General features: G+C 39.6%; 1 protein-coding gene across 2 annotated transcripts; it reads right to left on the minus strand.

The window, feature by feature from the left end:
- Positions 1-295: 295 nt before the first annotated feature.
- On the minus strand, positions 296-22,094 carry ccdc141 (coiled-coil domain containing 141). 2 transcript variants are annotated; one of them, XM_036209552.1, is made up of 28 exons: positions 21,564-22,094; positions 18,242-18,591; positions 17,245-17,367; positions 16,317-16,547; positions 15,831-15,927; positions 15,410-15,552; positions 14,836-15,003; positions 13,332-14,276; positions 13,148-13,215; positions 12,709-12,835; positions 12,440-12,547; positions 11,727-12,047; positions 11,356-11,520; positions 10,916-11,062; positions 10,039-10,161; positions 9,757-9,963; positions 8,778-8,933; positions 8,171-8,320; positions 7,929-8,069; positions 7,664-7,852; positions 7,374-7,557; positions 7,091-7,203; positions 6,829-6,936; positions 6,060-6,196; positions 5,638-5,716; positions 4,419-4,732; positions 2,992-4,332; positions 296-1,925 (listed from the first exon to the last, which is right to left on the minus strand). In XM_036209552.1, exons 2-28 carry the CDS (start codon positions 18,389-18,391, stop codon positions 1,697-1,699), a joined length of 6,264 nt encoding a protein of 2,087 aa, XP_036065445.1. In that variant the 5' UTR covers positions 18,392-18,591; positions 21,564-22,094; the 3' UTR covers positions 296-1,696. The 2 variants fall into 2 exon arrangements, with proteins under 2 accessions (XP_036065445.1, XP_036065446.1); XM_036209553.1 differs by lacking the exon at positions 296-1,925 and having other exon boundaries at positions 2,785-4,332.
- Between the last annotated feature and the right edge of the window lie 208 nt (positions 22,095-22,302).

Below are 22,302 nucleotides of genomic sequence, written 5' to 3' on the forward strand. Positions count from 1 at the left end.
TCCAGATGACCCAAGCCTTGAATTTAAGTGTTATCCATCCCATGATGTGGATGTAGGTGGGCAGGATTTCATGTCTGCCATGAACAAGTGAAAATCAAAAATCATAGAGAAAAAAAGTTTACCACATCGTCTTATGGGGTCCAGATGACCCCACTCCCAATATCAATATATCTAGGATAGCTCAAGGGCTAAATGATTTCAAATGTTTTTTTTTTCTAATCATAAACTAAAAAAAATTGTGTATATTTCTTAATAGAAATTTAAAATGGTCTATTTTCAAATGTGTATCTTGTAACAAACAAATCTGAAGCAAAAAAAAGCATTTAGTTCATAAAATTATGAGAATCCATTTTTAAAATGAGAGTCATTTTATTCCCCACCACAAGAGTCACCTTTACACCACCATTCTCAGCTGTCTGACCACTATTTCCTCATCCATACTGTCATAACATCTGCATAAGATCTAATCAACCTGTGTCTACTTTGTTGTGCTCCTTGTTTTCGGAAAAATGTCTTCAATGCTGCAATTTTATCCTTTAAGCAAAGTCCATCAAACCGTCTTATTGTTCTGTATTTTGTTTCAGTAAACATACAAAAAAATAGTATTGTATATTATTGACAAGTGTAAAGTGTTGAATAACGGTGAAATGGAAGAAAGACTATTCAGTTAATATTTAATTAATGTATTTTACATTTGTGTTATATTTGAAAACCACTTGGTTTCAGATCAGGTAATACATTCCTCCCAACCACACCCTCCAAAGTGACACTTTCATTGTCCCCAGTGGGCGTTGGAATCCCCCAAGATGACAATACGACAACAGAGTCAGCGGTTTGGGTACTTTCGAGTACCTCTCTAAGGGACTCCGACAAACTACAATCAGATCGTGTTCCCTAACTACAAGTGCAGGGACATGATCGTCTTGTCCATCAGGATGAAGTCCAGCAATTGAACGCTGAGCTGAGAGCTCATGAATAAGCTTACCCCAGCCCACCACCTCTCAGTGTGAGCTCCAGTGGTAGAGGGTCCAAAAACCCCTTGAGGGATTGAGCCCATAGTCAAAACCTATGGGCTCAAAATAAAGCCATAAAGATTCACAGCCGCTACTGGATTTGCAACCGCAACAGCATGTGCGCACATAAATCAAATTTCATGATGCCACAAAATAAATCTGCCCAAACAATGTAGGTTTGTTGGTGTTCCTGCCCCTTGATGCAAAGGAAAGTTCAACCTTTAGGACACTAAATCTAAACAAAACCAAAAAAGGAGTCAGAAGTAGCAGAGAAGAATATTGGAGTTGTTCAGGACATCTTTGAAAGCTGGAGGACAGTGGTGATATGTGCTGCAGGTGTGACAGAAGAGTTCAAGGTGCAGGAGAGAGGGCACCAAGGATCAGCTTTGAGCTCCTTCTTGTTTGCTGAGATGATGGACAGACTGACAGATGAGGCTAGACAGGAATCTGTGGATCATTATGTTTGCAGATGATATTATTTTTAGTGAGAACAGGATGGGGGTACATTTTTTAATCAACTCAAGCTTAGGTTTACTACAGATATATTTTAAATAATTTACATCATTTTTTTTTTTAAACATTTGAATTCAGAGGGATTTTCCTCACACTGTTCTGATTGGTTAACAAGTCACAGGCAGTAAAAATATATTTACTCTGACAAAGAAGTAAATAAATTTGATGTCTCAGAGTAGGATCAGGTAAAACAACCACAGCAATACACAAAGAATCCCAAACCAGGTGTACCAGTCCAAGGTGACATCAAATGGGTCCAGCAGCCGCTTCTCAACACCTCGCGGCTGCTTCAAGTCCTGCTGGACCTCAAGCAGGCCACCAGCAGCCTCCGTTGCCTCAAAGAGTAACAGAAGGTGTTTGCCTCGGTCGCCTGGTGGCGGCGCCTCTTGCTCCTTAAACCTGAAGTGACCATGGTGACAGCAGGTCAGCAGGAACACAGCCTTACACTGAGGCTAAAGTCAGTTATTACTCAGTCATTCTATTTTTCAGAATAGTCATTCCTGCTCCAATACCTTTTTCTTAAAATCTTCTTGCTGATCCTAACTTTTTTCATGACATTTGTATTTTTTTGCAAGTTATTTATATTATAAACCAATCAATCAGATGCATCGGTAAAAGCATGTGGTGCCCGCTAGCCCCCACCTCAAGCATTTGATTGACAGATTCTCCCGAGCTGCTTTCAGTGGAAGGGGTGTGGACTTCAAACAAACTTACTCCTGATTAGTGACAGTAGTTGCCATAGAAACAGCAACTCAGACAACTCAAGCCAATCACTGTTGACTGGCTCCAAATGGCAGTGCCTTTATCAAGCAAAAACGGCAAATGACTTGCTTCATTTCTGTGGAGCCGGAGGCAAGACATTTTTCTATGTGACGTCAATCCCGGCTATGTCCATCTCTATATAGTCTTTGTACAAAGTCACAGTTGCTAAATGACAGAACATTTGCCAATGTAGCAGCGGTAATGATCTAAAGGCTTTACTGTCTAAATTCACAGTTGCTGCCCACTTGAGGAAGGACTCAGCCAACGTCACCCAGGTGCGAGGATGCAGCCCCCGAATTTGGACACAGACAGAGTAAGGAGCCTAGAGGAGTGCTCCAAGTGTTTGTGAAAGAGTTGAATAAAGTTTGACTTATCTGAAGATTATGTTATGCTTAATGCGTCTTATAGCCCAAAAAGTAAGTTTTCTTTTTTATACTAAAAACACTTTAACCAAAGACCAGCAAAAGAGTTCCACATGGAGCTCTGGAGTCTCAAGTTGCAGAACCCTGATATAAGCTTTAATTTCCAGCTGGCTTTTATTAACATGGTGCATAGAAAGACCTGTTCATGGGCTGCAACGCGGGAGTGAATCTGATCCAAGCACATGATCATGCAGCTGTAAGAAGAGCCTTGAATTGAGTAGTGTGATTAATCATTGTGTGAATCTTCTGTGTTAGCATGTAAATGGTTGTAAGCTACCCACCAGGTGAGCATGGGCTCTTGGTGTCCCATCACCTCCACCTCCAGCATCACTGGAGAGCCTTCTATCATAGCGGTTTGAGACAAAGGCCTGGTGAAGCGGGGGGAGCCAGGAGTGCTGGAAGGCCCCTTGATCTGAGGCGTAAGCCTGATCTCCTCGCGGATGGCGATGGGAAGACAAACATCAGGGTCTCGGTGAGGAGTTAGTGAATGAGGTGGAGCGGGACATGAGACATGCGGGTTAACCTGCTGGGACAAAGCCTGGGTCTGAGCCTCGGGCTGAGGTGGAGTGGCGGGCTTGGCAGGACTGCTGTGACTCATGCTGGGACCATGCACACAGTGCTGGGCGTGGATGGTGCTCACGGACTCATTGAGAGAACAGACCGTCTGGAGGCTCTGCTCCGTACTGAATCTTTTACTGCTGCAGACACTGGTGCTGCTGACACACTCTGGAGAACTGTGGACGTAGGGCATCTGGCTATCTCTGATGTTGTGATCTAAGGATTTGTTTGACTTGATAATGTCTTCAGGACTTGTCTTGCCCTCCACAGAATGCTTGATAACAGTGGTAGCTGTGGTGCAACTCTTGGTTCTGGGGGTGCAGTCCGCGGATGCTTCATTTTGAAAAGGTAGAACCTTCTGAACCAGTCCACTTCTAGAACCAGTCGACTGGGGAAGATGGATCTGTAAAGCTGCTTTACTTGACTGGGTTACGTTTGTGGAAGAATTTTGGTCCTTTGAATTGGAGGTTGTGGAGTTATGACTCTCAGCAATTTTTTTGGCTTGTGTCAAGCAAGAACTTTCATGAGTTATAGTACTTGTACACGGTTCTACATTGGAGTGATAGTCCAAAATGTTCTGCTGCAGATCTGAACTGGTGCTTCTGGGAACTGTATCTTCTTCAGGTGTGGCTTCTCTTGGGTTGTGAGAGGTCTTCCTGTCTTGATTGAGAAATATTTCTTGGTCATTAAGAAACTGTGGACATGTACAGTTGTTAAATCCAACATTTTCTGGATGGATCCTGACTTTGTGCAGATCTGAGTCTGGATCATTCAGAGGTTGGAGACAGGTATGATTCAGATTAAGAGCCTCTGGGGTGGGGGTACTTTTGGTTTTTCTTGGTGGTGGTGCACTCCTCGTCTCAGGAACATTAATGTCCAGGGAACAATCGGAAGGTTTAACTACATCTAGGCTTGGTTTAGGACTGCCAATTGGTCTATTCTTTGAGATTATGTCAGATCTGATTTCACTGGTAGTCAAGGTGGTGCAAAGAGTGCTGGTGAAGAGTCTTGACGCAGGAAGTGTTAACGGACTTTGGACGAGTGAACTGGACTCTGATTTGAACCTGTGACAAAGCAAAAAGAAGTTTCTTCATGTTTATGGTGGACTTATCAGACAGCAACAAACTAAAGTGGATGTACACGACGATACCTGCTTGTGCTGCTGTAGAGACTGACGGAGGGAGAAGAACAACCTTCTGTTGGGTTGGAGAGTCTTTGTTGTGGGACAGAACCGGTGTCGGCTCCAGTTGTGGTTTGTTCCTGGCAGCTGAACCGACTGACGTGAAGACTATGGGAGCTGATACACAAAGACTCCTCAACGTCTGACTGAAACATGGCGGACTCAGGAGTCTCCGCCAGCGGCGGCAGAGAAATGTCATCCGGTGAAGCACAGTCATATTCATCATTTGACAGACAATCCTCTGTAATCGTGTCTTGTTGGAGCTCCACCTCTGCTGATGAATCCTAGGTAAAAAAATATTTAAGAGTGTTTGTATTTAGTAACCAAAACAATGTAACTTTATTAAAATTCGTAAAGATTTACTTTGCTAAATTCTCTTTTTGTAAGACTCTAAAAACAAATTTAAAGCCCTACATTATACTTGAAGCTGCTGTCCTTCAGGGCTGTGAATGTTTTTGACAAACTGTGGTTGTCAGAATTCCTACACTACTCAGTGCACTATGAATAGATCATTTACCATGATGTAGAATTCCAAAATCGAGTGTTCTAAAAATTTCCCAAAAGTCTTTGCAAAAAAATTGTGTGCATCGATGCTCACTAGATTGGCGAATATAGACCATAATGCATTTTTGTGAAAAAGCTTTTTTTTCTTTTTTCTTTTTTTTTTAAACCATCCAAGTTTTCATTAATGGAACACAGTGGATTTTTCATAAAATATTTCGTTTTTACTTTTGGAAATCTGGGATGTCATGTTTGCCATTGAAAAAAAAAGTAGTTGGCCTGGTGTCCAAATTGCATTTAAAATCCAGGAAACTAGAAAGTCTCTTACAATATAGTTTTTAGTAGTTAGGGAGAAATGAATGAAGTGAACTTTCAGAGCACGTTCAGTTGCCACATGTTTTGTACATAGAGCCCAAAAATAGATTAAAAATAGTAGTGATGCGTGAACGCAGAAGCCAAAAATACACATATGCTCGCGTTCACTTCACATTAGGAACTGTTGCTCAAATGCGCGCTAACAAACACGGTATTAACGTAGCATCACATGCTCTGGATTTTTTTCTATTTCTATAAGGTCAGTTTCCGCTCTTCTTATTCTCGCGGTAAATCCTTAAGATTGCTGCCCTCTACTGGTGGTTAGCACATCTAGTGAAATAAAAAATAACTAGTTTTTGAGGAAATGACCAACCTGTGCTGTTGTGACAGCCTGTGATTGGCTGTGGACGGCGTTCATCCTTCGATTGGTCTTCACAGGAGAGCAGGAGATGCTGTGTTTGAAGCACAGAGAGAAACTGAAGAAAACAATTTCACAAAAGCATTCAGTAGTTTTTCTGTGGTTTGTCAGTATTGTCGTCAGAGAAATGGACGGATGAATTTTACTTAACAGTTGGGTGGTTCTCCGTTTGAGGAAACGAGGAGTTAATTATTGAGTCTAACAAGGACTCCAGGTCCCATATCACTATCCTTCCACCACCATCCATAGGAGCTAAATGGATTTTATCTTGTGCATCACAAACATTTCAGCTGCTCTCCGGTTGAGCAAGACTCCTAAATCTGAAGGAAAAGGTCTAAAGATGCAGAGGGTGGGTAAGAGGATGGATGTCTACCGACCTGCCGTTTCTATCCTCATGGAGAGTCTTTTGGAAAGAAGTCTCCCTATTGGCTGAAGTCTGCTTTCCCAGGAGGGCCTCTTTCCCATCATCCTTAGCGGCCACTTCAGGAGTGTGGCCTGTCTCTTTAAGCTCAGACTGAATGAACAAACAGAAATAGTGTCTTAAAAGATATACTTTTACTTTTACAGAAATGTTTCCAGATTTGGAAGTCCAAACAAATGATTGAGTTCGTCAGAGCAGTTGGTTGACCAAAAGATGTTTCTCTGCTCATCTGAGGAGCTTCTCTTTAGTTTTTACACCTTATTAGGAATCCGGGTTATTTAAGTGCTATAAAAGTGAGGTGAAAAAGTAAGATGAAAAGAAGTCTTGGAGCAGATTTAAATTCAGCTTTAACGGCCTATTCATGTATGGAAAAGAAAGAAAACAAACCTGACATACAGTATTTCCATGAAACCAAAAGAAGAAAAACATCTTCTAAATCTAGATAAGTCCAGCTGCCTCGAAGAACAGAATCCCGTCAGAACATAACCTGAAAGACTGAAAGCGTAATACTGGGAGTTCCAACAATCATTTTACCCCTTACACATGCAGGTTTTTAGGATTTTCAGCTGCAGGTTTTTAGGAGTTTCCAGGCCTGTGGAGCGTTGTAGAGGTGTGTCTTGCAGCTCCCTTGTAACTTTAATATCCCGAGATTAAGGTTTTGCCCCAAACCTGACTTGGTTTTCAGGATAAAGAAAATTTAAATTTTATGATTTGAATGATTTTACCATTCCGTCATCCTCCTCTGTGCTACGATTATCCCTTTGTTCGTTCACGTTCCTCTTTTCTGTCATTTGCTCCTCATTTTCTCCTTCTTGCATCTTCTTTTCGTCAATCTGCAACATACAAAGCATACACAAGTCCCACATCTCAGCTCTGTTGGACACAAGTTCGTTTTTTGTGTTTTTTTAAAACAACATGAACAGGAAGACACATTAAACTTACTTTAACTCAAAGTCATAACTCCACCCAGATTATTTGGCGCATTACCTTCAACTTTGCCTCCAGCTCCACCAGCTGTCTGCTCAGCTCTCTGATGGAGGCCACAACCTCACAGTGCTTTTTGGTCGTCTTCTCCACGTAGCGTTGTCCTTCTTCCACCCCTGAAACAAACAGTTCATCTCATTTAGATCCTGTAAACTAAGAAATATTGAATGATTTATTTAAATACACAAGCAAAAGAAACTATTTAAGTTATTGTAAATGATTATAGAAAAGCTCATATAAGCTCAGAGTAGTCCTTTCAGAATAAAAGCCCCTGATGGTCACACACCATACAGCTTTTCAGCCAGTTCTGTGATCTGGCTGATCCTCTCCTCCTGCTCAGGAACCGTCGGCCACACAAACTTCTCCAGCTGGCGGTGGAGCGTGGAGACGGCTTTGGCGCTGCAACACTCAGCGGAAAACTTCACCACACGAGTTATGGTGGAGCTCGCCTCCTCACACCAGAACTGATACTGTTGACACGTCAAAACAGGAGAAAAGAAGATTAAAATCAACTTCCTGTCCAATCTGGTGCCTGTCTCTGCTCCATGAAGGCTACGGATGAAGCAGCGCTCGTACCTCCTGCATGGCTTGGTGCAGCCTGCAGGTCATGTCCAGACCTTTTTGGTGTTCGCAGAAGCTACGCTCCAACTCTCCCATTTGTTTGTGGAGCTCGTTGATGGTGTCCTCCACCTGCAGGACCACGGCCCCATCCGTCCCCTGCAGGGACAGTTGAGCCTCCACTCCGTGCACTCGTTTTCTGATCGCCTGCAGGAGCAGAGAGAGCTTACAATGACAGACTGACATCTCAGTACGCTGCAACTTTCCATCCCACCCGGCAAACCTGCAGCTTCTCTCCATACACCTCCACCTGCTGCAACTGGTTCCTGACAACCTTCAGGTTCCTGCTTCTGTTGTTTCTTTTCAGGTAGTTGAACCTGGTGTTGCTGAAGCATTTTTTCAGCTCCTTAAAGGAGTCCCAAAGCTGAACGGGGTTCAAGCAACATCTCGTTATCAAATCAAAGGAAGTGTCTGATGACCTTAAACCACTAAATTACTCCAACTCAACACATAGCCGCTCCTCACCTGGCTGATGCTGTCATGCAGCAGGTGCGTCAGCTGATCTCTGCGCAGCTCTTCTTCACGTCTGGCTGCTTCATTCAGCCACGACCCGCACAGAGAGTCCAGAGAGAGGAGCCGAGCCTCCAGCTGCTCCACACGGAAACGCATCCAGCCCTGATGAGGGAAGACAGGAAGCAGGTCAGCAAGGAAACAGCGCCACCATGTGGTTTTGATAGTCAGTGTCTTCAAGGAGTAAAAGGTATTTCATTTTAGAAGATTCATCATTGCCAGTTACTCTATATGAAGCTAAAATAATAATATAATATTACATACACTTTTATACCATTGTCTGTGTGAATACTCAATTCTGATTGGCTGTCGTTTATTGTGGCGCTAGCCTTAACGCCAACTGGGAACCAGAACAACAGAAACTTTTTTCAAAATTTTCAAAAAGTGGTTTTCATTATCAAAAATCAGTGGAGGATGCTTAATGATGTTTTGATGTTTGGATGTCTTCTTTGGTTTTTCTATTTTATTTTGGTTAGAATGCTTCAAATAAACCAACTCCATGAAAAAAATACAAGAAGCCAATATACTGTATTTGTGAGTTTGTGTGTGTACTCATCCATACAGTACTCTTGACTGCAGCACAGATGTCCCCCACCAGTGCCGTGCTGGTTCTAAGCAGGTTCTGGATCTGCTGCCTCCTCTCTCGGTACCAGCTGAGCTCAGCATCAGAAGATCTGGTTAAAGTTCTCCTGAACTCTTCATGGAGCAGCTCTTCCAGCTGGGACAGAATCACACAATGAGAAGGAAAACTGAAAATTTTTGTAAAAATTCATTGGACACAGTCAGGTTGAGATAAAAAAAAAGGCATCAAATTAATATTAACAAAGAAAATCAGTGATGTGTCCTCGTTTATCGCAGGAGTTATGTGTCCACATGTTCTAAAAATAACCCATCCAAGATAAATCCACTAAGTAATCATCTTTATTTTTTACAGCAATTCTAGATGCTTTAAGGTTCTAAAACCAATCAAATCTTGACAGAAAAATAAATCAAGTGTTAAAAAACATGGAGGAGATTGATTGACAAGGTCAACATCCAATCAGGAAAAACATGAAATATATTTTAAAAACAAACAAAATAAAAGCAAAAAATAATGTACGAAACAGCGAGACCTTCAAAGGTGAACTCTGATGCAATGATTCATTTAATCAGTGGATTAATTTCTATTTTTTAAACATGTAAGTCAGTAAGTGTTTAATAACCTCTTTGCAGCTTAAACCACAAGTTATATGAACAATTTGATTTCATAACAAAATGAAATAGGTTGAGGACAGAAATGTTCAAAAAAAGTGGGTCTTTAACCCTTTAACACCCGAGGCATCGCCAGTAAACACAAAGTCTTTTACATATTGTAACTTTTCAACCATTAACACGCCGCTTTTCTCCTTCAGAATCTACTGGAATTATCATGTTAACAGTTAAAAAATGACAGTAAATCAAAGAACATTAACACTGGAGCTCCGAAGATTAAGGGTTAAGACTTTCATTTCCTTCAGATTCTGGGACCCTGACCGATGCAGATGGTGTTATGCTCCTCCCACCTGCTTAGCTCCAATGTGGAATCTCCTGGTCAGCTCCAGGACGGACTCGCTCTGCTGGATCTTGTTCTTCACCGTCTCCTGAAGCTTCATCATATTTGACAGATCCTCATCCTCCACCGTGTCTCCCTGCACCTTCTTGAGCCGATCACTAACTTGTTTCACACTTTGCCAGTTTTTCAGTAAGCTCTCCACCTCAGTATCTAGCTGCTGTTAAAATAAATAAATAAACAGATATAAGATATTTGCCAACAAACTCTGTCAGAAGGGTGTCAGCTGACTTACATTGAAATGTGGTCTGGCCTGTCTGAAGTGTTCCAGCAGCGTGGAAGAGTTCAGGTCCAAACCCAGATCCACACCGGTGCAGGAGTCCAGCAGCTCAGAGACACATTTCAGGTCCTGAGACGTCTGGGAACACACAGCTGTTACCCACAAACCTCTAAGGCAGGGGTGTCAAACTCAATCGCATAAGGGCCAAAATCCAAAACACACCTTAGGTCGCGGGCCGAACAGGATAAACATTTATTGAAAACTCTAAAACGACATTTTTTAAACTTTGAAACTTTATTTTTTTAGCATAATTATGAACTAGATATATGACAATATCTGCGATAATGCTAGTGTGAATGCTGTAAGCTGAATTTGGGCGGTAAACATGTTAGTGCTGATAGCTGAAGATGCTGAAACTGATAACTAAAAACGCTGAAGCTGATAGCTGAAAACACTGAAACTGATAGCCAGCTAAAATGTAAGCTAAATGCCAAATTAGCCTTAAAAAAAAAAAAAAAAAACTTCAAAAACTCCAAAATAGCCTAAAAATCATAGTAAATGCCAAAAGAGTACAAAAAGCCATCATAATGCCTATTTTTAAAACTTTAAAACTGTAACTTTTTAACTTAATTATTAATAATTAGAAAGGCAGGAATATTATTCCAGAATAAATCAATTTATACCATAAATAACTTTCAATAATTTACTCTCCGTAAAAATATATTTTGTCAAAATTATGCAAGTTAGAAATGAGCGCAAGATGACATCGGGTTATTAATAACAATAAAATAAAATGATCTGGAGGGCCGGATCTGGCCCCAGAGCCATGACTTTGACACATGTACTCTAAAGTTTGATGCATGACCACATGGGGGCGCTCTTAGGGTCAGACCTTGCTCAGTCTCTCCTGGTATTCCCTGCAGAGCATCACATCCTCCTGCTGATCCCTCAGCTTTTCCATTTCCAATTTGGTTTCCCTCATTTTCTTCATTGTTTGTTGGACCCCCAGAAGAACCGTCTGAGAGTTCAGTTCTGATCCCTGAACAAAAACATGATTTCTCACTAAAAATTCTTCAGTTTTGAACCTTCAAATGGAAAAATGTAAATAAATAAAAAGTTAAAGGTTTGCAAAAATCTGGAGAACCCAAATATATATTTTTTTGTTTGTTTATTTATTGGTATCCCGAAAAAAAAAATAGAAAATGGAAAAAAAAAAACAAATGTAAACACTAAAACTTGTCTACGTTTTACTCCTTGGGTTCTCCAGAGGTAAATATAACAAAATAACATTTTTCTTAATCGTTTTTTAGCTCTGTCCCTGTTTCTGGTTACCACAGTCGCTGCACGGATGCAGCCGTCTCCCAGCTCTTCAGCGGCGTCCATCTTCTTCATCATTTCAAGCTGCAGGGTCTTGATTTGACCAGATTCTGCCTCCTCTCCATCTCCCTCCTTCCTCCTCTGGAAGTGCTCCCTGAGCTCCTTCATCTCCTCATCCACCTGAGGAACAAGAGCAACCCTCGATAAAAGCACAAACATGTAAAACTTCCTTTTAACGCATGGCTTCATTTGCTTTGAACAACAAATTGCATGATTTAAAGTTTATTTATCTTCATATAGTGCAACAGCAGAGGATAAATTGTGCAAATATCTTTCAAAACTTCTTGTTTGTGTGAACTATTTAGGAGCAAACGTAGTTTTCTGACCTGCTGAGCGGTCCTGAGGAGGCAGACGTACGGCTGCAGCAGCTGCAGGCTGCAGTCAGTCTTCTTCCTCAGAACCTGCAGCTCCTTCAGAACCCGCTCCACGCGATCTGCATCATCCTGACTATGTGACGAAGGCGGAGTCTGCTGAACATTGCTGGTTCCGGTCGGGGTTCCTGCACAGCCTCCCCTCAGCCGCTCGGTCAGCGCCTTCAGAGAGGACATCTGCCTGCCGGCCTCACCGGGGGGCTGGGGCCCAGTTTCATTGGACTCTCTGTTTGGATCCAGAATCTGCTTCCAGCTCCTTACGTCCTGATCTGCAGACTAGAAACAGAACCAACTGAAAACACACACAGTCAGTTTGCAGTTGCAGGAACGCGTGTTTGAAACTTTTTCAGAGCTGCAAAACAATAATTACTCGTGTAGAATAAATGAAAGCTGAATAATAATTCCTTAAACAAGGTTTAAAAAATAATTGATGAAATTGCAGCTAAAGTAATGAATGAGTGATATAGTAGATCAAAAATTAGTTATCTGATTTTTCAAGTGATACTATTTTCGGATAATCCTGAAACAAGATATGCAGATGTGTGTCTGTGTACCTGAAAGTGTGAATTAACTTAAAGTTGTTTGTGTGTCTACCTGAATGTGTTAAAGCAGCTGCAGGTTTTTGAATGTGAAAGTGTGCGTGCACCTGCAGGTGTGCGTTCGTGTACCAGAATGTGTTTTTGCAGTTGGAGGTGTGTCTTCAGAGTCTGTTCGGCCTCAGAAAGACACCATCCAGACTTCCAGCTGTCTGACAGCAGCTGCATCCAGCTGCACACCTGTGACACAAAGACATTCAGCTCTTCACTCTCATGAATCCAGAAGAGATTCTAGAATGTTCAAATTCATCAAATGTCTCTACTTGTTTTCAAGTTACACTTTAAAATTATTTTTCTTCACAAAAATCATAGAACAGCTTTAAAAAAACTAAACCGGACACCTTCTCCTCAAGCCGTTCCAATGAAGACAAAAACTGCTGCCGCTGATTGGTCAGGGCTGTCCAGTGGGCGTGTCCTTTCACATCTGGAGCCTCGTCTTCCTTTATTATCAGCAGGTCTGCTAAAGGTCTGGTTCAGAAAAGAGAAAAACGTGTCATGTAAGGTGAAGACTTTTGTGAAATGCGTTTGGGGTGGATTTTTACTTTTTTTTTTTCTTTAAATAAACATTTTTTCTTTTTTTCAATCCGGTCAGCCTTGAGAAAGTTCAATAAAACACTGGAGGTAGCTAAACTCAAAGTGTTTCAGCTTCTGGTCTGAAACTTCTTATTTGTTGAGGCCCCTTTCAAATGAAATTAACCATAATTTGAATTTCATCCTGTTGTGTGAAGTAATTTTTATGCTAAAATGTTCTGGAAGCTTCAGAAAATAGAAAGTTCTGACCTGGCGGCGGCAGCAGGAGAGTGCTGGTCATCTTTGTTGCTCACTTCAGGCTTTCTGACCTCTTCATGCTGAGAAAAGATTTTAAGAACGGATTGGAAATAAGAATCAGGATTTTGGACCAGGAAACTTAAAACCTGTTCCATGTGGAGATCTGTGAAAACATGAAACCAAACCAGAATCTCACCTGCAAACTGGATCTGAATTTATCCTCAGATCTAAATCGGTGCCTCTCATTGGATCCAGATTCAGGCAGAACTTCTCCCTCGGGTCTGAACTCTGACTCGAGGTTTTTGGTCTCCTTCAGTTTGAGTATCGATTCTTGTTTTCTAGTTTCTTCTGATCCAGATCCAGCACTTAGACCTGTTTCTGATCTAGAATTTGGCTTTAGATTAAATCCAAATCCTGGATATCCTTCAGTCCTGAATCTGTTCTTCAGATTCTCTCTGACCTCCGACTCTTTGGCTCCTTCTGATTTGGACTTCACCTCAGGGTTTATTCTGGGTCCAGTCTGCGGATCTTTGGTCTCCTCTGTCCTGGTCTGGAGCGTTTTCTCCGCTTCATTCTGTGATCTGGAGCACGGCTTCAGACTTGATTCAGATCCTGAACTGAAGTTTCGGTCTTTGTCTAATTTAGTAAGCAGTCTTTGAACTTTTGGACCAAGACATCTTGACCCAGCTTGGTGGTTTTCAGTTTCATTTAATCTCCAGTCAGATATCTGATGTGTTGCTTGAAGCTGTCTAGATTCAGGAATCTGGTCTAACCCAAAACTTTGGTCCACATTTGGTCCCACATGAAGATCTGCAGTCTCGTGATACTTGGCTGTGAGTGAGAACTCAGCCTGCAGGTTCAGACCTCCTGCCATCTCTGAATTTAAGTTTGGGTTCTGATCTGCCTCGACTTCAAACATCCGGTCTGTCGTGGATCCTGACCAGAACTTTCTGGAGTCCTCACACCCGCTTCTGGGTTCCACAGATCTGCTTTGGTCTGGTCTGGATTCTGGATTGGAGTCTTTGGTTTCCTCTGAGTTGATATTGGACAGCGGGACTGGAGGTGAAGACTCAAACTGCAGGTTCTGCTCCTGGATTACTAGAACTGTGCAGTCCTGCTGGGCCAAAACCCACTGCTGCTGCTGCTGTGAGAATAAAATTAATTTGAGATTATTTTACATTTGAAGAAAATCTTTTATAATTTTAGGGTAAAATCCAACATTTATTTGGTTTAAAGTTTGTCAGATTTCCACTTTAAGATGAAAAATATTTAGAGAAACATCAGTCAGGTGGAAAGTCACATTTTATGACACAAATGATACTTTATAAACTCCAGAAATTTAACCCTTTCATGCTGTATTTCGCTAACTTGCAATGAAACCTCAAATCCAGGACTTCACTTGATTCAGCATCACCTCAGCTTGAATGGAAAAAATACTGACAAATATTCTTTTTATAAAATTGGAAATAAAGTCAGGCATGAAGGGGTTAAAAGTGTAAAACAATGCAACTATTTATTTCTGGGACAAATGTTTTTGTTTGTTCATTTTGGGTAGAAGTAATTGACAGCAGCCAAAAGAAAATAAATAATAAAATTGTAGAAAAAAACTCAAACCGATCTAATTTTCTGCTAAAATAATTTGATTTCAAAAGTGGTTTTTTTCCCTCCCAGAACAAACAACTACTGCATTTGGGTCTTACATCAGACTTGATTCTCGTGGAGGTGTCCTCCGTCTTCTGGACCTCCACGGCGTCAGCTGGCTGTCGGAGCTGCATTCCAACGGCCTGGTCTGCCCTCCGCCGGCGATCCTGCAGTTCCTCCACCAGCTCCTCCAGCCTCAGCAAAACCTGCCTGCTCTCTTGGGAACCCTGAGAAATTAAAATAATTAACATTTACACTAAACAAAAAAAAAAAAAAAAAACAAAAAGAATGAGCACAAAAAGGAGAATAAAACATCTTCAGAAAACCTTCTCCATCCACGTCCTAAAACTAAAGCCTGGGCCAATCCCAGGAGTGTTAAAATTACTCCAGAAAAACTATTTTCACTTTTTAACAGCCCAAGTGTGAATGTATTTTTTTATCTTTTGTACTTAATTAACGAGTAAAGGTTCACAGCTCACAACTCAGCTGATCAGAAAGCTGAAAAGTTCATAGAAATGCCTAAAATCCCAAAAAACATGAATGAAAACATTGAAGCTGGACACTAAAATATGACAAGAATCCTTTCTTTGTATCTGTAATAATCAGAAATGATTGTTAAAAGTGATGCGAAACCTCCTCTTCGTCCTCTTCTTTCCATTCTGTGACCTGCAGTACTCCTCCCTTCCTCTGGAGGGCCTCAATCCTCTTCAGCACTCTGAGCTCCTGGATCAGAATGCTGCTGCTGGTCAAAACACCAAGAGATTTCTTCAGAAGATCTAAAAAAAATAAATAAATAAAATAAAATCATTTTACTGGAGTATCAATTTGACATCAATTTAATGAACATTTTCTTCAAAGGAAATCCATTTTTCCAACTGAAAAACATCAAAGATCTTGATTTAGGAATAAGTTTATTGAATGCTGCAGGAGTTCTGAGGAGGACGTTTATGAGAAATCGATTCTATATCCAAACCTGTCCCTTTCAGCGCTGGAGTTAATAGTCAGACTATAAATACCAGAGCTGATCTGGAGGGTCAACATGAACTCTGGTTACCTTTCCTCGTGGTATTATAGGAGAGCTGTGTCGCAGTCGGACCGTCCTCGCCGGCTTTCATCTGCAGACCCTCAAATCTGTCAATGCTGGCAGCGAACTGCAGAGATGAAGAAGAAGAGTCACAAATATTCATCACTTAATTCTAAAGACTACGAGAGGCATTCTATAGAAATGACATTTTATTTATCCAATTTAAATGTATAATTATATTTAAAGAGTTTTATATTATAACACTGTGATTGATTAAAGGGAAATTATTGTTTTAATGTATAAATATTGCAAAGAGCACTTTTTAAATGTTAATGTATGATTGACAATGACCATTGACTGTAAATAGAACTGGACTAAGTTACTCCTCCCCTTGTATTCCTAACAGGAAGTATGTGTTGAATGTCAAAGTGGGATCATATTATAAATATTATATCATAAAAAGTGAATTACCTATATAAAGAAAAGGAGATATCTTCAGTAAATATTGAAACGTACCTCTGTGGCTTGACGGTAGAAGTCTGACGCCAGCTTCAGGACTTCAAGCCGTCTTTCAAGCAGGTGCAGGAGCAGCGACCATCCCTCAGTCAGAGAGCTTTTCATGGCGAGCTTCAAACCTTCCTCCTGCTCCCATTTCCTGATCTTTCTTTGCTCTGTAACTCCTTGGTTTCTCCTCGTTGACTCCTCGGCTTTCTTTTCCACCACAGATACAACATCATTCTCGTGTTTCTGTAATCACATCACTCACAAGTTAGGAAAATCCACAAATGCACAGAGATAACCAATCAGAGGGATTTTTATTTCATTTTAAGCTAAATTAAATTTGACTGTTAGAAAAGTTTGTCTATCATTTTTAGCATGTTTAGCCCGCTGGACTATGTTATCTTTATTTGCAATTCAGGCTTAACTTTATTCATGTATTTATTTGTTTTTAGCTGCATAGACTGCACCCCCTCCCTCTTTTGAGGCAGGGACCAGCCTGCCCAAGTCTGAAGTTTGTCTCTGATTTTCTCTCAGCTTTCAGTTTCCGAAAATCAATTTTTCACATTAAAATGGTCCTACACAAAATCTAGTTCAAAAAGACAATTTGAAAATGTCTGTAGATATTATACTGAAGGTGAAGATTCAAAAACAAAGTTGTAGGTTTGTAAAAGTTATTTTTGATTGGCGGGAATTCCTTTAATTTAAAATTGCAGGTGTTTTTTTCTTCATTTTTTTCTTTTTTAGAATGCCAGATTAGTAATGAGACAATTCGATTAAAGCTTTTGAAAAGAAAGCATCAGCTTCAAAAACAGACTCTGTTTATAAAATTTTGAGGAAACTTGAAATATTTAAGTTCAAACAGAAGCCAATCAAACCTTTGAAGATTTACGAGATAACAAATGTATTCAATCAGAAAAATAACTCAAGTTGCTTGATTTTGTACCTTCAGCTTTTCCAGCAGCTGCTGCTGCTCCTGAATCAACGTTTCGTTTTCCTTCTGGTTTGATCCGACTTCACAAAGTCCCGGCTGGACTTGGACCAGCTGAAGGTGGACCAGAGATCCACTCTAAGAGGGAACACCAACTACCATTATTGAGAAACAGCCAAACAAAAGAATGAAACATTCATTATTAATAATGTAGAACTAAAGACAAACTAATCAAATGTGTTATTTCAAAGTGGTAGCCCATGAAGTAGCTCTTAGTTTCAAAAAGGTTGGTTACCTCTGCTCTAGAGCAACTGTCAACATGTAGAGCAACAACAAGAGCCACAAAGTCTCACTTTAGAAAATGAAACACTGTAACTATCAATAAACATATTTTCATTTTTTTTTGCATAAATATAAAGTTTTTTTTTTCGAAATGTAAAATAGTTTTAAACTTTTCACAGAACTCAACAGTGATTTTAAAAAATTAAATTAAAAAAGAACTATACATTGTTTATGTTATCGTTTTTTAATTTTTTGAATAAAGATTGGAGTTCTGCCTAGCTTTGTTTTAGGCCCCATTCTTTTCTCTGTGCAGCTTAGGTTTTGTTATTTCAGAAATGTATCATCTCGACAACATTGTCTGAATTCAGATCTGTGTCTAAACCTCCACTCAAACTTTAAAAAGGAGCAGGAAAATGTATTTGGTAGTCTTTCTTTTACAACAAAACATGTAAAGATTCAGAACATGAGTCAAGTGGGGATTTCGAGAATTTCCACCAAAAGATTGTCCAGATTATTTTCTACAAAACAAGGCAGTCCTTCAAATTTTTTAGTTCCTCAAAGCGATGAAGATGAAGGTTGATTTGAACTGGTAACACATTTACAAATTTAAATGTTTTTTTAACATTTACAAAGTCCTCAAACGAACCTGTCCACTATGATTAGTCTGATCCAGAGACCATCCCAAAATCCTCTGATCCAAATATCACACCGTTTTTTTATCTTTTCTTACCTTCAAGACAGAGATGACCGTCTGAGACTGACCAGCCTGGACAGCGACGGTACTTAAGGTGGTGAAAGTACAGAAGTTCACACTTTCTCCTGCGTCGTCTCTGTTCGCCTCTTCAGACCGTCCACTCATCCTGACCAAAGCTGAGATCATTTATAGAGTAAAAACGGGAATGTTTCCTGTTTCCCGTTTTGTTCTCTGAAAGTTTGTGTCTGCTCTGAAGTTGTTTATCTTTGCATAAAGATGTTTGTTCATGGTTGCAAAGATGCCGTTTGTCTGATTCTAAACCTGACCGGTTTCATGGAGGAAGTCCTGCAGACGCCAGCGTCTGTCCAGTTCCTGAGCAGAGAAACCTGCAAGAGTAAAAGCATGATAAAGCTGATAAAGTTAATTTCAATTCAGTACTACATTTTATTTTACTTTTCTAAATCAAACTGAAAGTGAGGTTTCGTCCCCTTTGTTTAATCCAAATCTCATCAACGACCAGCTGATGACCTGTGGCTCAGATCTGATCTTTCTAACACCTGAGAGTCTTGTGACTGAATCTATTGATTATTTTTATATAAGGCAAAAACTTAAAGACCCACTGCAATGAAAATTGTGTTTTTAAAACATGATCTTGAAGCATTATTCTCATGATGGAGAACACATATAAAGAAAATTAAGATTAAAACTGCATTTCTGAGCATTAATTTGTTCAAATCCTTTTAAAATCAGGAGCAGACGCTAAAATTCTGTTTGGAAAAGCTTGTTGTAGAAACGTAGGTGCTACAGTGATGGGGGTAAGGAGTTACAAAGTAGAGAATTACTGTAATTTAATTACTTTTGATGGTAAAAGAGTAATGTAACAAATTGCATTTCAAATTTTGGTAAATAAATTACAATCAGTAGACTACAGAAACTCTAATTTCTACATTACTCACATTTTGGTGAGTAATAAAAAAAACAAATTAACTTGTGTAAACAGTTTCCTCTGATATTGTCTATTGGCTAAATGAAACAAATGATACAAACGACAAGAAAAAAAAAGCACAATTACTTATGCCACACACAGTTACTTTACGTCTTTTCTCAGATCTTCTTTAGAGAGTAAGACGGTTGAACTTGAAGTGCAGACAAGGAGACCGTATGGAGAATGCAAAATATCATAATGAGTGTTATTTTGGAAGCAGTTTAAACTCCATCAGCTGTTGGTGATTCTGCTGCTGCCAGACTACAAACACAACACTCTGCATTCCTGCAGTATCAGGAGATTTCAGCCACTCCCTCCTCCAGCAGTCCTGCAGCTGCTTCAGAGAGCCACACAAGCTTCATCCATGCAAAATAATGCGATCAAACTGATGCTGAAAGAAGACTCCATAAGAGGAAGTCAGAAGATCTCAAGTGATGCTGCAAAAAATGCCTTTCTGCCTGTTTCCCACTCTCATTTGTCTCCAGGAATTAGCCAAACCCACTAAGTAAAACTGTTTTTAGACTCAGGCTTTAATAGAGATGGTCTATTACCAATGTTACCAAATTATTTGACACTCAAAGCAGATTTGTGGGTTTTAAGAATTCCATCCAACTTTTTCAAGAAATGAGAGAACCACAAATAAACCATAAAAGGAGCTTTTACAACTCCTTATCAATAAAATGTAAACGTATCTTAAACAATATGAACTGAAAGTTAAAATTCTGACATCTTTGGAGAGAAGAATTTAGAACGTTTTGTTTCCTGTTATTACATCATATAATCTACAACAGCGGCAAAAATGTAAATTTTAAAGATTACAAATCACAAATTAGACTTTCAATCTCATGGAGCAATTTAAAAAAAACTTTGTGAGTATTTATATCTTCGGTGAAAGAGAGACAATTAAAGAAAGACTTCAATTATTTTTTTTAACATGTTCGAGTGGCTTTTTTCTGATGGAAGACATAAATAAAGAAAGTTAAGCTAAAAATCTCATTTCAAAGATTTTTTTTTTAAATTAATGAAAAATGAAAAATTGCAGTTTCAAAAAGAGCACATTTGTGACTCAGAAATCATGCCACAATTCCGATGCACACACATGTCGAGGAATAGATCCATGAACGTCTTCGTTTTCCCTGTCTGACCTGGCATCTGATTCCAAACTATATATACGTCTAGACAGCTCAATATTGTCCGCCATTTTTGTTGCACCGGTAATATTAGCTCAGTGTGAGGGGCGGGAAGCTAGTGGGAGAGAGTGTAAACAATGATTTTTCAGTACTGGCGAAGGGAGGGTTGCTTTGTGCGAACAGCCCCACCCACAATTTAGCTCTGCAGAAATTATGTCCTTATATATTATTTATATATATTGGCTAAACGGAAAAATTACAGTTTAAAAAAACCACAGGGAAGCTTTTAAAATAGATCAAAATAGGATCAGAGTTTGTCTTTAAAGGAGCATTGGATTTTTCTATGGTAAATTTTAACTTATTTTTCAAAGGAGACACTTAATAATTTAAAATTGTAATTTTTTAAGCTCAAGTAAAATCTTCCTGCTTGGAAAAGACAATATTAAATAGCGCAGTGTTGGTGGAAGCAAAAAGTTGCATAAAACTACAACTATTGACATAAAAACTCAATATTTTTCTGATTTAGGGATGATAAAGCTGAGGTGGTAATTTTTTTCTTTTTTTTTTTTTGTCGGAGTGGGAGTTTTTCTGTCTTTCTTGTCTTCTGCCGTCTTTATTTGCAGATTTTTCCCTTCATTTTCCAGAGACGGGGCAAGAAAAGCATCTTCTCGCTAGCTGACACCAACAGACCTGGCTTCTCTCCTGTATTTATCTAGACTTCTTGTTTTTTGTAAATAAATCCTAGATTAATTTAATCTTTGTTAGAATTTTTCAATTATTAAGGTGTTTCATTTATTCTTTTTACTTTTAAGTTTCATCCATTTACAATCCCCTTGACCAGGTCAAATCAAGTGTAAATAGACATTTCTTTCCCACTATAAATACTATTTTTTTTTAATTAAAACACTTCAAAGAAAAAAATAACCGTTTAAATTTCTAATATTTTGCTCAACATCTGCCTAAAAATGTTAATATAATGCATATGAAAAAAAAATCGAATTTCATGCATCCCCACTACCTAAAGATGTTCCTTTATTTTCATCCATTTGATTTGCAGGTTTCTCTCATTTCAGGTTTTTGAGCAAAAAATCAGTAATTAGAGGAAAAAAAATGCACAAAATGATGCATTCATTTCACCACAAAGACATTTCTGTTCATTGTTGTTTGAGGTCACAGAGGTCATCTGTAATCTGTAATCCCACTTCTATTGTCTGTCTCCATAACAACCAACAAACCTACATACCTGCCTTTGGAGGGTCCCGAGAACAGAAAACAGCCCGACAAGCCCGGTTCTGAGGATCCAAATGTGTCCCGACTCTGTATGGAGAGGAAGAACTAAGAGGAGGAAAGAGGGGGAGGTCCGGGGTAAAAATACCTGCTGATGAGTGACAGAGAGACATGTGGCGTCCATAAACAAACACCCCCCTCCGTCCCTCCTCCCTCCATCACTCACTGCAACATGTTGAAGAGCGAGGAGGAGGAGGAGGAGGAGACCCGCCACGAGAGCTTCAGAGTCAAAGGAAACACACAAACGTTGTTGGAGCTCAGCTGACAGCCGAGCGTGATGACTGACGCAACACAGACGCACCAGAGATAACAGCAACACAACAGTTCTGATTTAACACAAAAGTGTGTTTTTAAATAACCACTCCGATAAAAATGATGCTTTTTACTTGTTCTTGTGGCATTTAATTATAATAAGCTTAATTTATATAACAGCTTTCAAGATAAAAATGTCATAGTGCCCCAAAGTAATACACAATATAAAAACAAAAATAAGTAAAAAAGAAATTTTATAAAACATAAGTTTTTAGCTGATTTTTAAAAGAAAACACTAAATCTAAAAATCTGAGGCTAAGAAGGAAGTTCCTCCTTTAGTTTTTAACCTGATTCTCTAAAACAACCAGGAGATCTTGGTCACATGATCTGAGGTACCTGCTAGGAGTGCACGGCTACACAAGGTCTTTTATATTGGTTATTAA

Source organism: Oryzias melastigma, linkage group LG21 (assembly GCF_002922805.2).
Source record: "Oryzias melastigma strain HK-1 linkage group LG21, ASM292280v2, whole genome shotgun sequence".
In the NCBI taxonomy this organism is placed as follows: Eukaryota; Metazoa; Chordata; class Actinopteri; order Beloniformes; family Adrianichthyidae; genus Oryzias; species Oryzias melastigma.

Coding starts and splice junctions, on each gene's coding strand:
- ccdc141 (XM_036209552.1), bottom strand. CDS start 18,391: ATGATCTCAGCTTTGGTCAGGATGAGTGGACGGTCTGAAGAGGCGAAC. Junction 11,521..11,726: donor TCCTCAGGACCGCTCAGCAG/GTCAGAAAACTA, acceptor CTTGTTCCTCAG/GTGGATGAGGAGATGAAGGA. Junction 1,926..2,991: donor CAAGAGCCCATGCTCACCTG/GTGGGTAGCTTA, acceptor TGGTCACTTCAG/GTTTAAGGAGCAAGAGGCGC.